This window comes from Cherax quadricarinatus, chromosome 53 (assembly GCF_038502225.1).
Source record: "Cherax quadricarinatus isolate ZL_2023a chromosome 53, ASM3850222v1, whole genome shotgun sequence".
NCBI classification, from domain to species: domain Eukaryota; kingdom Metazoa; phylum Arthropoda; class Malacostraca; order Decapoda; family Parastacidae; genus Cherax; species Cherax quadricarinatus.
The window spans coordinates 4,429,735-4,444,994 of record NC_091344.1 but is presented as its reverse complement, the minus strand read 5'-3'; the positions used below and the strand labels follow the sequence as shown (position 1 = coordinate 4,444,994).

General features: G+C 40.0%; 1 protein-coding gene across 3 annotated transcripts; it reads right to left on the bottom strand.

The window, feature by feature from the left end:
* Window positions 1–7,569: 7,569 nt before the first annotated feature.
* On the bottom strand, window positions 7,570–11,668 carry LOC128692417 (cerebellin-2-like). 3 transcript variants are annotated; one of them, XM_053781589.2, is made up of 5 exons: window positions 11,510–11,668; window positions 8,356–8,561; window positions 8,169–8,238; window positions 7,887–8,005; window positions 7,570–7,814 (listed from the first exon to the last, which is right to left on the bottom strand). In XM_053781589.2, exons 1-5 carry the CDS (start codon window positions 11,510–11,512, stop codon window positions 7,613–7,615), a joined length of 600 nt encoding a protein of 199 aa, XP_053637564.1. In that variant the 5' UTR covers window positions 11,513–11,668; the 3' UTR covers window positions 7,570–7,612. The 3 variants fall into 3 exon arrangements, with proteins under 3 accessions (XP_053637564.1, XP_053637565.1, XP_053637566.1); XM_053781590.2 differs by having other exon boundaries at window positions 8,356–8,575; window positions 11,510–11,658; XM_053781591.2 differs by having other exon boundaries at window positions 8,356–8,497; window positions 11,510–11,656.
* Window positions 11,669–15,260: the final 3,592 nt, after the last annotated feature.

Sequence of the window (15,260 nt, the reverse complement as noted above, 5' to 3'; positions counted from 1 at the left end):
GGAGCCTCGAGGAGCGGGTTGTTGCTTGGGGTTCCTGGGAGATTTATTGACGAGTGTGGGTTTAATGGATGTGTGTGGGGGGGGGGGGAGGCATGGTGGAGCATACTTTCATTAGACGAGATTATGCGGCGAGATTGGATAGAATGTACGTGTCTTGTGCGGTTACAGTGTGGAGCGCGAATGTGATAAATGTGTTTTTTTTCGGATCATAGAGGAGTTGTCATGGATGTAGATATTGCGGGTGACTAGGAGGGGTCCGTCATTTTGGAAATTAAATGTAAAGTTATTGAAGAGAGAGGAAAGTCGTTTGTCTTTTGGGCATACGTGGGAACGCCTTGTGGTTGAAGCACCTGGAGATGTGGCTTTGGTTAATTGGTGGGAAACTAGCCAAAAAGCGAATTAAGGAATATTATATTAGTCAAGGGGTGAGTTACAGTATGGTTTCCAACGATATTTAGAGGGGCAGTTGCGTGACTGCTATGTACAAGCGAATGCTAATTATCCTGTTATAGAAATTGAAAGAATTAAGGAGCAACTACGAAATTTACAAAACGAAAGGTTTGATGGGGAAAGGCTTAAGGGTGGAATCGAAGATGTTTTGTGGGGAGATCAGCCGTCGGCGTGTGTGTTGAGGAATCACCACAGACGTCGCAAAGCAATGGAGTTAATGGGGTTGAATGTTCAGGTAGGTATGCAGGGGTATAGAGTGAATCAGGTGTTGACGACGACGGAGGGTATGAGTGGGTATATTGATGTTTGGGTTAAATTGAAAACGCAAAGTGTTGGAATAAGTGAAATTGCATTGCAGTCAATCGGTAGGTTTGTGCGTTGTGAGCTGATGGAGCATGATCGTTTGATGTTGGGAGTGTGAGACTTGGGAGGCTTTATCTGGGGCGCAATTGGGTAAGGCGCCAGGAATTGATGGGTTGCCCAGCGACTTTTATCTTCAAAATTGGAACGTTTTAAAGGGGTTTTTGGTACATTTATTCAATATAATGAGGCGGGATGGGGTTTTAGGGGAACAACAAAGGTTGGCTATGGTCGTCCTAGTTCCTAAAGGTGAGCCATTAACGGTTGAAGATTATCGTGCAATCTCGTTATGTGGGGACTAAAATTTTTGGAAGGATCTTGGCTAACAATAAAAAAAAGTCCTGGGCAAAGTGATTGACAAGGGACAATATGGGGTGCCGGGCAGGTCTATGTATGAAGGTCACGGTATGATTAGAAGTTTTATTGAAGAAAGAGTAAGTTTGGGAGGGGGGGGTATTGGCTATAGATTGGGAGGCGGCATATGATAGTGTGGAACGGGAGACGTTATGGAAGATCATGAGATGGCAGGGGTTTGGGGCGGAAATTATATCATGGGCCAAATTAATGTATCGGGAGGCAACCTTGCGTGTGCAGGTGAATGGGAGGTTGGGAGATCGAATTCAGATGGGAAGGGGTTTGCGTCAAGGTTGTCCCCTTTCACAAATTTTTTTTGCTTGTTTTCAAGATCCCTTTTATAGAGGAGAGGGATAAGGGTTTTATTGGAAGCAAAGGGGATGGGTAATGTAAAGGATGGGGGAGCGGGCATTGTTGGATATGTCGACGATACGACGATTTTGGTGAGAGAAAACATTGATTTGATTCGGGTAGAAAAGTTAGTGAAAATTTTTAAAAAGGCTACTGGCATGACTATTAACACGGGGAAAACAGTATATGAATCTTGGAAAAGGGTCACGTGAGGAAGGAATGGTTGCTGAAAGGTGGGAAAGGGTGGACCAAATAAAGATATGTGGGATCGTTTATGTAAATGATATCAAGTTAGCACAAATAAATTCCGTGCGTATCGTTGATAGCGTTCTGAAGCGCCTCAGTGGTTTAAGAGCTGCTAATTTAAGTTTGCAACAAAGGGTGATTACAACGAATGTGCTATTATATAGTAAACTATGGCATGTTACAGTAATATTTCCGATACTTCGTTGCGAGTTAAAAAAAAAAAAAAAAAAGGTTACAAAAAAGTGTTTTTAGATTCATTTGGGGAACAGGGAGCGAATGGTTAAGTAGAGCGGTTGTCACAATCCCGGTTGGCCGTGGAGGGCTGGGCCTTGTAGATGTCGAAAAGAGGATAATAAGTATGTATTTAAAACAGTTATAAGCGGGAGGGGGGGGGGGCGAAAGAAGACGGTCTTCATAGGATACATCAGGATATGCGACGGTGTTTGGGGGGGGGGGGTTTAGGGAGTTCATGATAGGCGAGGCAATGTTACGGGTCTTCATAAACGTGAGGGATCCTTCACATTAAATTGAGAAATCTTGATAGGGCAGATAGTAAGGCTTTGGTAGCGGCGGTAGAAGGAGTTTATCCGATGTATGATTGGCGTAATATTTGGGGGCGTTTAAATAAATTGCGTTTAAAACCTAAAGTCAGAGAAGTTATGTATAGATTTTTACATGGAATCTTGCCGTCAAGAATGGTTTTATTTTATAAGAGAATACGAGAGGATGGGGAATGCAAGGATTGTGGAGGATTGGCGACTATTTATCATACGGTGTATTTTTGCGATTATATTGAACTTATAAGGGTTTGGATGGGTAAGGTTTTAAGGTTAGTGGGGGGGGAGGGTGTTTGCAGGTCTTGAGGGTTTTAAGTTTAGATATAACTGGGGTGAATAAAAGGGTTGAGAATGCGATTGGGTATATGATTACGGATTTTATATATATAATATATATATATAATAATATATATATATATATATATATATATATATATATATATATATATATATATATATATATATATATATATATATATATATATATATATATATATATATTATATATATATATATATATATATATATATATATATATATATATATTGGGCTATGAGGGAGGCTGACGTGCGCGCAAGAATTAATGCGTTGGCAGCAACTTTCTATAGGACACAGTGTAGAAATAAAGGGGTGTATGGAGGGAGATGGGAGAGATTTTAGTGAGGGTTATCGAAATTTCACATTAAGGGATTTATGGGATTTGCAAAGTGGGTAAGGGGACAACGGGCTATTTTCCTAGACATGGGGGTGAGCATGGAGAGCTGTTTATATGGATGTATAATTGAGTTGATATCTAGGGGCAATAGGGTTATTGCCCCGAGGGTTTCAGGAACTACACAGTTATTTGGAAATGTGTTTCACTACGATCGCATATTTTTCATGTATAAATCACTTCAAGGACTTTATGATGAAAATTTTCAATGAGACTCAAATAATTTATAGGTGTCTTTAATGATTTTGATTCAATTGTAAATGGTTAAAAAAAAAAAAAAGTGATTCCTAGCGTAAGCAATTGGTTCTTATTTATGTTTATATTTTATGCTGTGTTACAGTGTGCTTTTCAGTAATATTATATTACATTACATGTAACTAATTGCATCATTTTTTCTTTGTTTTGATGAGATGTAAAAAAATCACATCGCATTTTTGTTTAGTTATATTGGATGTTTTTATTGTGACTTTGTATTATCCAGTTTCCTTCTTTGAATCCTAAATACTTATGTCTATGTTAAGATCTCGTGATAATCGCCTAAATTAATGTTTGAGTATCGTGGTGCTCTGTTGGGCACCTGAGATCTTAGGTTTAGTCTTGCATACGTGTGTGTTGACAGGCAGAAACCTCACCTAGTATGTACCTGATGTAGTCTCGTGTAGTGTATACGTGTGTGCTTGTGTATGCGTGTCATTGTGTGTGGTTTTTCTCTTTTATTGTACAATCTTCATAATTTTCAGTGTTCGATGTTTTGTAATATGTAACCTTGTTAGAGATGTTCTTTAACAAATAAAACTATCACTGTAATGTATAGTGTTGAGTGCGAGTGTATTACCACTAATATACGGTGTGTTGTGCGTGAGTGAATTACCACTAACTGTATGGTGTCGTTATTATGTTTCGGGTTAAGTGAGATTCTTGTGCAGTAATCTTTTGTCGTGCATCTTTTTAATATATTTCTGTCATTTGTATCTCACTGTTTTAAATAAAATATATATAAAAAAAAAGCTCTCCTACCCGGCTCCTAGGTTACTAGGTTCAGTCTGAGGAAGAACACTAAGATCAAATTCTTCAGGAGAGAGAAGGAAAAAAAAACCCTCTTCACTGCTTCAAGGAGCCCCCTTGAGGTGCTGCACTGCAGACTGGGCATTCTGCCAGTGATTTACAACTCTTGGGTGGGTTATGTACGCTGCAGGGGTATGGTGTGCTAACGAATTAAAATGCTTGATCCGAGACTAGTGGAGTGTTCTTAAGGGCGGTGAGGAGTGCTATAAGTATAATCAAAGGTGTAATAAATCCGTTATGGTCAAAAAGTCAAAGAGGGCATTTGTGTCCAAGGTCAGGCTGTCAGCATGGTGATAACTAAGAGTGGTGACGACAACCGAGGGAAATTCTGAAGTTAAAACTTTACAATCCTCATTGGAACAGGTCATTTCTCCACGAGATGCCCATGAATGAGAAGTGTGCGCCCAATGTAAGGGGGGAAAGTAATCTCCCAACCACGACATCGTTGATGAAAAGACCAGGATCCTCATCTGATAATGTAACATGTTATGAATCAACTCTGATTAACGTTGTTGCCAACAGGTGCGAAGATGGCTCGAGATTAGAGCAAAATAGTAAGAGAATGGAATACCTCAATATAAAACAGTCATTTACCACTAACCACGCAGAAGAGTATACCTGCTATTTTTTTTTTTTTTTTTTTTTTTTTTTTTTTGCTAGAAATGCGGCGCAATTGAAGTTTTATACCAAGTAGGGTACGTGGCGAATTAAATTTGATAACTTGCCAAGCACTAGAGTCCGAAACCATCAGAAACCGAATTTAATAAATTCGGTCTAACACTGCTAGGGAACAATGCTGAAAACGACACCAGAGGTTATAGAACCATCAGTACAAACCAACTGAACTAGAATGCGACCGAAAGTGTTGAAGAGGCATCTGTAAATATTTTAGTTTTTGCACAAGACGGTAGGGGAAGAACAGACGAACTGTCAGTACCTCACAGGAAAAAAATATCAGTTTGATGCTAGATGAACACGTCAAGGGGGGGGGGGGGTAACTGAAGGTAGGTCAAGAGAGAGTAAAGAGAAAAGGGGGCAGAGTAAACAGAGGCAGTGAACAAATAATGGACCTGTACTTACTTCAGTTACTGTCCCGTATGTAGAAAGTTCGTGAAGGCCATACGTGTGGACAAAACAGAGGCAATGGGCATCACGGCAATCTTTAAAGGACAGAACATTCGCCTCTGTATATAGGCTCTACAGGAGAGGAACGAAAAAGCACCTAGGCAAACAATGATGGATGTGATCGAGCCTAGAGTGGCAGGAGAGGCTGCATAATATCTGGTCGTCATAGGCTAGTTTCCATAAAATTAGGGTCGAATGCAGTAGTGCGCGACGATCCTCCCTCGAGTAGTTGGAGAGGATTAAGGATGTTCAGTCTGATATGGCAAGTTGCTTACAGGGAGGTAATGCGAGGTTTCCAGGATAGCCGGAAATCAAACTAGATGCAGAGAAATTAGACCATATTACTTAAAGGAATATGGGAGCCATACAGGTACAATCGAGTATCAGACAACTGAAAAATTTGGTGCCTTTTAGCACCAGCTTAATCCCGTGCATAGTGGAAAGATAGAAACTACACAATTCTGGAATAAGCCTGCCCCTAGGCGACAGTGCAAAGGCTATAGCAAAGTGACAAAATTATCAAATATTAAATGGGAGAACAGGACATTTAGAGATTTTAGAAAATGTGCGCTTCTAGGTACACATCCCTGCACAATACCTGCTTGGACAGTTGTGAAAGTGAATCATGAACCCAAACATGGAAATGTCAAAGTTCAAGGAAAAGTGGCAGATTGCCTTGGAGGCCTAAGGAATGAATTTGGACAAAGATGTTACATCTCCTGGTGGTGTCGTACCTTTTCAAGGTAAGAGGTCAATAGTAGAGCGGCTCCTATGAAAGCCAAATTGACTAGTGGAGAGGCCAGTGTGTGTGTAAATACTGTCCAAACATAATTACAAGATGTTCCACAAACTTTCAAGTTGTACTGTTAAGAGCAATGGGACTGAAGCCATGATGCCTCGCACTTGGTACCTTGTCTACGAAAAGGCAGAACTGCAGTTTTCCGAAGCTGGAGAACTTTTAACCAAACAAGATTGAAAAGACGCAAGAGAATTGCAAAGGCTAAATGCTGAAGCACATGAATAAGAATGCCGTCAGGTCCAGCTGCTAACAAGCGGCAATCAGTGTTGACTAGTTCAAAGAGTGCAAGGCACGAGCAGTAACCCTCTTGCAGGCTTGGAGGAAAAACTAGGAGCGTAGATGGAGCTCTTTAAAGATACGGAGAAAATTTCCAATATCTGGGAACACTGCCAACACCGGCAACCCGAAGAACGGAGCCGGGTCTAGAGAGTACATGGCTATTTCCGTATTATATTCCCAACTGCACTCGGTGGAAGTCAGAATAAGGACAAATATGACCCCCTCCCCCTAACAAGCGAGTTTAGCTTCGCGAATGACGTCGGGCAACCGCTCATTTTTAACAAAATCGGCCCCATGCAGAAAGTTTCAAACGTACTGAGCGAACAGACCCTGAAGGCACGCATTTCTGAGAGTTCCTGCTCGAGGTAAGAAAATGAAGCCGCAATTAAAAGTACCAAAATAGGTATAACCGCTTATCAGTAAAGATTACTCACTGAAAATAGTGACTAGTATGGGTCCCAATTCGCCTATTCAAATTGCCAACGTGGGCCTCGAGGAAGAGAATTCGAAAAAGTAACAAGTAGGAAAATGATCGCAGACTTGCAAATATGGGAGCACAGACCAGGTCAAGTGCAGTCTAGGATCAGAATTCAGTGAGGGTGAAAATGGGTGAGAGTACCCGTATTTAAAACATGGACGGGATGACAAACGAGACTAACCTCTAACTACAAAGATTGTCACAGTGAGACCCCCTTCCCCTAGAGGAAAGGATGAACATTAAAATCTAACGGAAGAGATGTGGGCTGCAGTGTAATACAGCAAAGTATTAACAGGTAGTACGTTATCAGAGAACGGAGGGGGGGAGGGCTTGTAAAGATCGAAGAGACTATGGAAATTACTATCTAAGGGGGTGATGAGAGGTTAGAAATTAACCTTGGAAGAAACTTGGGATGGGACAAGAGGGGGAGGATGAACCTCCACTTTGCAACAATAAGAAGCAAAGAATTAGACCCAGAGTAGAAAAGAAAAAGGTTTGGAAAGGATAAGTGAAGGAGGGCTTAAGGCGCTAAACCCACCAGTTAAAGCTTTTCACACGAGCTTTCAAATGGCGAGAATAGGGCTTTCAGGGAAACCATGTTTTAATTTTAATAAGGATGCTGTTTACTCGCTAGGGTCGTATAATTAACCAGATTTAAAGCCAAGGATTTTGGCAAATTCGTGATTAAAGGACAGGAACCTTTTGTGCCTATTAAGTACTAGGTTGCAACTATGGAGAATTCCTACCAAGGAATTTCCTAGAGAAAACTTTCTAGTAAATTAAATGTTCAATCTTTATAGAATACTAAACAGTTTTATTAAAATTCATGAAAGATTTTATAACGAAAACAATAGAAACCCACTGAAAGTGGTATAAGCTTCGTCACCAGGGTGTTCATAGATGCTACCTTGTTGCAGATCCAGGGATATCCTGTCTAAACGACGCAGTTGCAGAAACACTGAATTAGACCCATGTTCAAAGCTTGGCTCAGTGCCGTAGGCAGTCACTTGATAAACTCCGTTCCTCGTCAAACCAATTCTGGAAAATTTTGAAGGTTAAAGTAAATTAAACAATAATGAGCAGATTTAAAACTTCATAAACAGCTCTTACGTGAAATCACTGTTCCTGGCGCCGACAGCATGAAAACTGAAGTAGTAGCCACCGTTGTAAGGAGCTACGAACTCGCTGGTAGCGTGGTCCCAGCCGCCACCAACATTTGTCAAGACATCCTGTAGCAGAAATTTTCACGGCTAAGCAAGAGTTTAAATTACTAAATCTCTTTCCATTAATTTGTACGTTCAATAATTCAGTAGATTAGAACAATGTTTAGCAATATTAGAAAGCTTTGCCATTATGATTCTGCTGTAGAAATATTTAAAATGTTATGCTTACACGGAAGTGGATGTGGGTGAATGCATGGAGTCTTCCCGTAGCTTTCCTCGCACTGAAGGCTACAATTCGGCTGTGTAAACAATGTGGGTAATTACTTTCGTACAGAGTTCAGGGTCAAACTAGCCAGGTTTACCATTCTGTGTACCATATACTTTAAGTATAATATTGTCAGAAAATCAAAACTTACGTCAAGAGGGGTAGAGACGGCCTGCTTAAGGCTTCGAAGAGCTGTCTTCCTTCAACTGTAGTATTTGGCTCTGCTACTTTAGACATTGGGCTCGTGTGATTAGGCAGAATTCCATGATCAGGTGTATCAAGGGTGGAGTTCACTGCCAGTGTTGCCGCCATGAATGGAAGTACCAGGAAGATCAACGTAACTTCTGTTATCTGCATCTAAATGTTAAAATCTTTAGAAACGTCAAAAGTTAATGGTTCAGAAGAGCAGAAGTAACTAGTGCTATAATTAATGCGACAGGAGTCGCAAATAGAAATATGAAAGACTAGCAGTTATATACTTGGCTTTTTATTAATATGCACAGTTTGCTTTGTTTCGGGGGGGGGGGGAATTAGCAGGAATTGCTGCCGATACTGAGGGGGGTGCAGAGCGAGGGAGGGGGGGGGGGGGTTGGTAAAGCAAACTTACGGAACTGAACTAAAATTAGAGCACAAGTAATTTTAAGCGTACAGCGTTAAAAGGTTTTAATCTGTATATATAGTTTAACTATTAAGCCCTTAGGTGTGGCAAGTGGGGGGGAAAAAAAAAACAGGTAGGAAGGGAGGGGGGGGGGTGGAGGTGAGAAATTAGTTAATTTTTTTGAATTTAAGACTAAAGTGAGTGGAATAAGGTAACAGTTATGAAGTGTGAGAAAATTAACTAGGCAACAGCGGCGTTAAAGCGCCAGTGATATTTTGAAGTTTACTGATACAAAGACTAAGATTCTTTCATCAATACTAGTTTAATACTATGGTTTTATATTAGGAGTTTTAAAGGCTTTATTAACAATCATGGAGAAATTCTTGCCAGACATTGCTTTACTTTGAAATTATGTATGTAGTAAAATGCATGGGTTGCGAATGTTTTAGTAAGGCAGAGGCTGGAGGCAGTGGAGATGTGTAAAGGTAAATATGTAGAGAATTTGTAGTGTAGAAATTAGTTGGTGTGGAGTTAAACTATTAGTCTGGGGGATGAAGAGGGTTTTTTTAGGGGGTTTGGTCATTCAGAGAGGAAGGAACGAAGTAGAATGAGTAAATCTATAGTGGCAGGAAGGCAGGGTAGGGGTCCCGCCAGGAAAGTGAGGGACGGGGGTGAAAGAGGTTTGGTTGGCGAGGGACTAACTTCCAGCGAGTGTGAGTGAGCCTGTTAGATGCGAGTGAATGGAGACTAATGGGTTTTTGGGAACTGACGTGCTGTGCGAGTAGGGTAATATTTTGTGAAGGGAGTCGAAGAAATCTGTTAATCGGACTCGAGTCCTGGAGATGGGAAGTACAATGGCTGCACTTCACAGGAGGGGGTTAGGGATATTGGCTGTTTGGAGTGACATGTAAATTTATTATATACGATTGACTGAAGTGTTTAACGAGGAAAGTTTCTTGGGTCAACCTGCTTCGGTGGGAAACTGCCGACGTTAAGATTTATTATTTGGTCCAAGTTTATGTAAAATGAATATTTATAACATTTCAGAGAATAATTAAAACAAATTTACAGTAACTGCACCGGGTTAAATTTACTCAAGTGCGATTTATAGCTGAATTACACTTATAAAACTAATAAATTTGGTTTGAAATCATTCGAGTCACTGGCAAATCCTGCTCCATGGTAATGAAATTTGTGGCGGAACGTCTGCTAATGGTTCCTGAGTTTATTTTTCCTAACGAGGCGTACTAGTACGCTGGAGATGAGCATTTCCCGCGTAGGTACGATGATTCATTGTGTCGGCCCTGCTCGCCATTGATTTTAAGTGTATGAAAAGATGGAAGACAGTTGTGCAGAGGTTAAATATTGGCAGGTGGCACATTTGTGGGTACGAAAGAATTCTGCTTAGTATATTGGAGACTGTAGGCACCGGCGTACTAGTAAATAACTAGTTCAGATATCGTACATAACAGAAGCTTAGAAGCCTTCCAAGTGCAATAGTTTGTGTTAAACTGTTCCGAGCAAGAAATTTAATTGGGGAAACCATCGATAGGTGACACTAAGGAGCTTTAACCCAATTTATATATAATAGGACTAGTGCATAATTATGTAGAAGCTAAAAGTCAGTTATGGGAGGAAGGGAATGAACGCGTTGAACGAACACTTGTCAAACTTGTACGATTATGGATTTAGGATCAAATGTAATTTACGATCAAGAGGCAATTTAACGCTAAAGTATGAAGTTACGAGTCTCCAGTTGTGAAAGTAATGACAGGACCAGAAAGATAAACTTAACTTAAACTTCATAAAATTTAAGTATCACGAGGTAGATCCTAACTGGATGGACTCTGGTAGCGGCTGGAGGACTTTAAAAAAAAATTATCTAAATATGAAATCTCAGACGGAATGGTGAATAAAGAGTACTTTCAGTTTAATCACCTTCATGAGATAAGAACTTTCCTAGATCACAAAATGGTACGAATTGAATAGTTCCCTATCAAACTACCAACCCAGGTAAAGAGACTACTCAAAACTATTAGCTTCTTTTTATGCGTTTTATTCCACAAGATAAAGCCAATAATATTTAAATTTCTCTGCTGTTGACACCGATTACCACAACCGAAAATTCAAGGGCACAACGTCACTTAAAGACCACAGACTACACCACGGGATATTAAACATATTATCTAGACATTAAGGCAGAGTCGAGTGAACTATTTTTACACGAAATTTAAGTCAAAGGAAAAGAACTTGCATAAAAGTATTACTTATGAAGGCTATTTTATTAGGACGTTCCCTACAGCAGGAAAATCTTTTACGTTCATTTCAGTTGTGCCAAATGCAAAATGTACGACAATAAAATGGTAGAGCCAGGAGAGGCCGATGTAGCAGATGAACAGCAACAGTATTTTCAAGAGTTAATACAGATTACTAGGCAATCTTTAAGACAGAGCTGAAGGCAACTTAGGTACAATTTAACGGAATATATTACTACAAACCCTTCTGCCTCTCCCCCCCCCTCCCTTTATATGCAGCTCTTTAAATTTAAGAGATAAATGTGTGCTTATTGAGCAATATAAACAAAAAAACAAAACAAAATGTAGGTTAAATGTGAAAAGCTTATATATAAAAATTCTCCATGGTGATAAAATTAGAAAAATAAGTGAATAAAACAGGGTAAAGAAGAAGCAATAAATAGTCTACATACCATGAATTTAAATATACACTGGAGAGATGTATAAAGTTCCTCGTGCTCGTTCACAAGCGAAGCCTTGACTGATGAATTAGCCTAACCTCTCTAGTTTCGTAACTTGTAACAAGCACACGAGACAAGACTTTTAGCAATAGTTACCCTCGACGTTGTGGGTGTCTATGCTTAATAACATGTACACATTGCCATCTGTTGAGAGGATTAGGTACCAGCAGTGACAGAGAATGTTTAAAATTCGAGACTATTTTTAAGGTATACACAAAATCTTTTACAACCCCTCTTATGAATGTTTTATTTGCATTATTTTGTATATATGCTGCTTTGTTATTAACAGTTGACCTGCTGCAGTGTTCCTCCATTTTTATTTTCTTATGTTTGCTAAACTAGACTACACCTAATACATTTGTCTTATAATTAGTTGCAGTGTATTGTGTAGCCATATATTTTATTACATTTTATTTCAATATTTTATTTACTAATGTTCAGAGAAAAATATTTGAATCAAAAATATTTGAATCAGAAAAAAATGTAGGAGTTTAATAAAAGATGTATTAGGTGTAGCATAGTGGAGCAAACAGAAGTAACACAGCTTCATGAATAAAAATTAATGGAAGAATTTATCATCCTTAAAAATGTGTCCTGTGGAAAATGTGTGTGTTGGCGTGTGTGTGTGTGTGTGTGTGTACTCACCAAATTGTAGCTGCAGGGGTCGATTTACAGCTCCTGGCCCCGCTTCTTCACTGGTTTCCACTAGGTCCATTCTCTCCCTGCACTAAGAGCTTCGTCATACCTCATCTTAAAGCTATGTATGGATCCTGCCTCCACTGTATCACTCTCCAGACTGTTCCACTTCCTAACAACTTTATGGCGGAAGAAATACTTCCTAACATCCTTGTGACTCATCTGAGTTTTCAGCTTCCAGTTGTGGTCCCATTGTAGTTCTGCCTGATCCTTGTCCATTGAATTTTCCTCATTAGCTTCACATCGTCTGCAAACAGGGACACTTCTGAGTCTTTCCCTTCCGTCATGCTATTCATGTATACCAGAAACAGCACAGGTCCTAGGACCAACCCTTAGGAACCCGCTCGTCACAGGCGCCAGTCTGACACCTTGTCACGTACCATGACTTGCTGTTACCTTCCTGTTAGGTATTCCCCGATCCACTGCAATGCCTTCCTTATTATACCTGCCTGCTCCTCCAACTTTTGTACTAATCTCTTGTGTGGAACTGTGTCAGAAGCCTTTTTAGAGTCCAGGAAAATGCAATCTACCCACCCCTCTCTATCTCTCTTGCCTTGCCGCTATCAGCTTTTCATAAAACTCCAAGAGATTTGTGACACAGGATTTCTCGTGTTTGAAACCGTGCAGGATGTCGTAAATAAGCTCATTCCTTTCTAGGTGCTCCACCACTCTTCTGATAATCTTCTCCATGACTTTGTATAGCATATATGTCAGTGACACTGGTCTGTAGCTTAATGTTACCTGCCTGTCTCCTTTCTTAAAGATAAGGACTACATTTGCTGTTTTCCACACATCAGGTAGTTGCCCTGTTTCGATAAATGTATTGAGGATTGTTATTGATAGTACACACAGCGCGCGCCTGTGTGTGTGTGTGTGTGTGTGTGTGTGTGTGTGTGTGTGTGTGTGTGTGACTGTATACTCGTCTATTAGTACTTCATTTATTTTAATTAAAAATCAGATACTTCGAAGGGCTTAGTGTCATCCTCACCAAGGTATCTACATCACTCCACTAAAGTTCTGCAACTACAGCAGCCCCTTAATTCCACTGTTCTCATATACCAGGATGAACAGTCACACGCCCGTCCTATGTGTACCGCTCTGGCGAGGCTGTGGTGGCATGTGTCGGGCCTAGTGCAAGGCAGGCACTCCCCTCACCATTAAACACGATAAACGAGGCCTCGTCAGCACAGAGAAACCCTCTGTGAACAGCGTTGTCCCTCCATTTCGGTAGATGGCTTCTCATCACTACGCTCCTCATCGAATTCATACTTCAGGTGAGTTCCTTGATATAGCCACATCACCACCCCTTATTCAGCCCTAAATTACACTGCGGTACTCGTAGCTACACTTCTGCTAGAATTAAATATCTACGAGAAAGAACGTGAAAGGATCCCACAAATAGTGGAGGATCCCATAAATTGTTTAGTATCCATTTTATATCTATGGTATTTTATATTAATGATGAGATTCATTAAAAGTAATTTTCTGAACTCCTATTAATGATGATCGACTAATTACCTTAAAGTACTTCTTCAAATCTTTCAATGTTTCCAACTGATTCACCAAGACTATTATAAAGAACACTTTCTATTAAGGATGTGGGACTGATCACCTAAGATTACCTCACAACTATTTCTACTACTACTCCAGGATTATTCTTTGCATTTGACTGATAAAGCCACTTGTTGACTGACTGATAAAGCCACTTGTTGACATACCGTTCACGCGGTAAAGATTACCACGTGTTGCCCATGTTCTTATTCAGGTGTGTAATACTGCGTTAAAACAACTCACTGTCTCCGCCATATACGTACACTTCTGTACACCAGCATCCAGTGTAAAAGCGAGGTTCTATGAGCATGTAGATAAAAAAATTCACCAGTAGAAAGAGGGCGCAATTCCTCGTACAAATTACTAGAAGAAAGCTAAATTAGAACACCTGATTCATCAGCATCAACGAGTAATCTTAGTAGCAGCAGCGTACAGAAAAGCGCAGATTATGTGAATCCTGCGGCACCACAAAAGATCGTCATATAGATTTATAAGTAAGTAAGTAAGTAAATAAGTAAGTTTATTCAGGTATACACAAATACAGTTACATAGAATTATCATACATAGCAGCATATGTGTAGAGAACCTAGGATAACCCAAAAAAGTCAGACAGAGTGACTTATTTCCAATGGGATCCTTTTACCTTATTATTATAATATAAAAGGTTATAATATTTTCATATTATTCTACAATGAAGATAACATCTTATTATCATACTAAAAAGACTATCTACTACACCAAGGTCATTAAGACTATCTACAATACGAGGGTCATTACTAGGAATATGGTAAAATTTACACGTATGTTAGCTGAAAAATAGAAAATCATTCCCGTCCCTTTCTGTAGCTACATTCATCAGACACCTTTTGGCAGTCTTCTTGAGCTGGTTCGTGCTATGACTGGCTTTGACATGTGCGGGCAGTCTGTTCCATTCCTTTATTACTGTACAATAAAAGGTGTTTGAAGCCTGGCCACTGACTGTGGGTACTACAAAGTTGTGCTCTCTCCCCCTAGTACTATGATTGCTTTGGTTCCCAACCTTGACAAAATTGACAGCAAGATATTCTGGACATTGTTTGTGAGCAATTTTATAAACATGATTTAGCTTCAGTTGTTTTACTCTGTCTTCAACATTCAGCATATCCAACTGCAGAACATTCAGATGGTCTCTAATGAAGTGAGCATATCCTACAAGCAGTCGCTTCAGAAAAGTACACCCAGACAAAACAGCTGAGTCCAGCCAACAAAGGCCACCCCAGGAAGGCGGGTGAAACAAAACGCCTTCCAAAAAAGGTGATCGAAGTAGGAACTTCACACGTTATTATACACCAACACATTCACCAGGCAATTTACCTCCAGCAACATCAGAAAATAGCTACTGATGTGCCTCGCATCTGCAAACACCAAGGCATTCATTATGAGAACTCGCTATGATATATTTCCTCCTTCCTCTCAG

Bases quoted from the DNA above. Each gene is read 5' to 3' on its own strand.
- LOC128692417 (XM_053781589.2), bottom strand. The intron at 8,239-8,355 runs GTAAGTTTTGAT...TTGTTTACACAG, and splicing joins CCGTCTCTACCCCTCTTGAC to CCGAATTGTAGCCTTCAGTG. The intron at 7,815-7,886 runs GTAAGAGCTGTT...AAAATTTTCCAG, and splicing joins GCCAGGAACAGTGATTTCAC to AATTGGTTTGACGAGGAACG.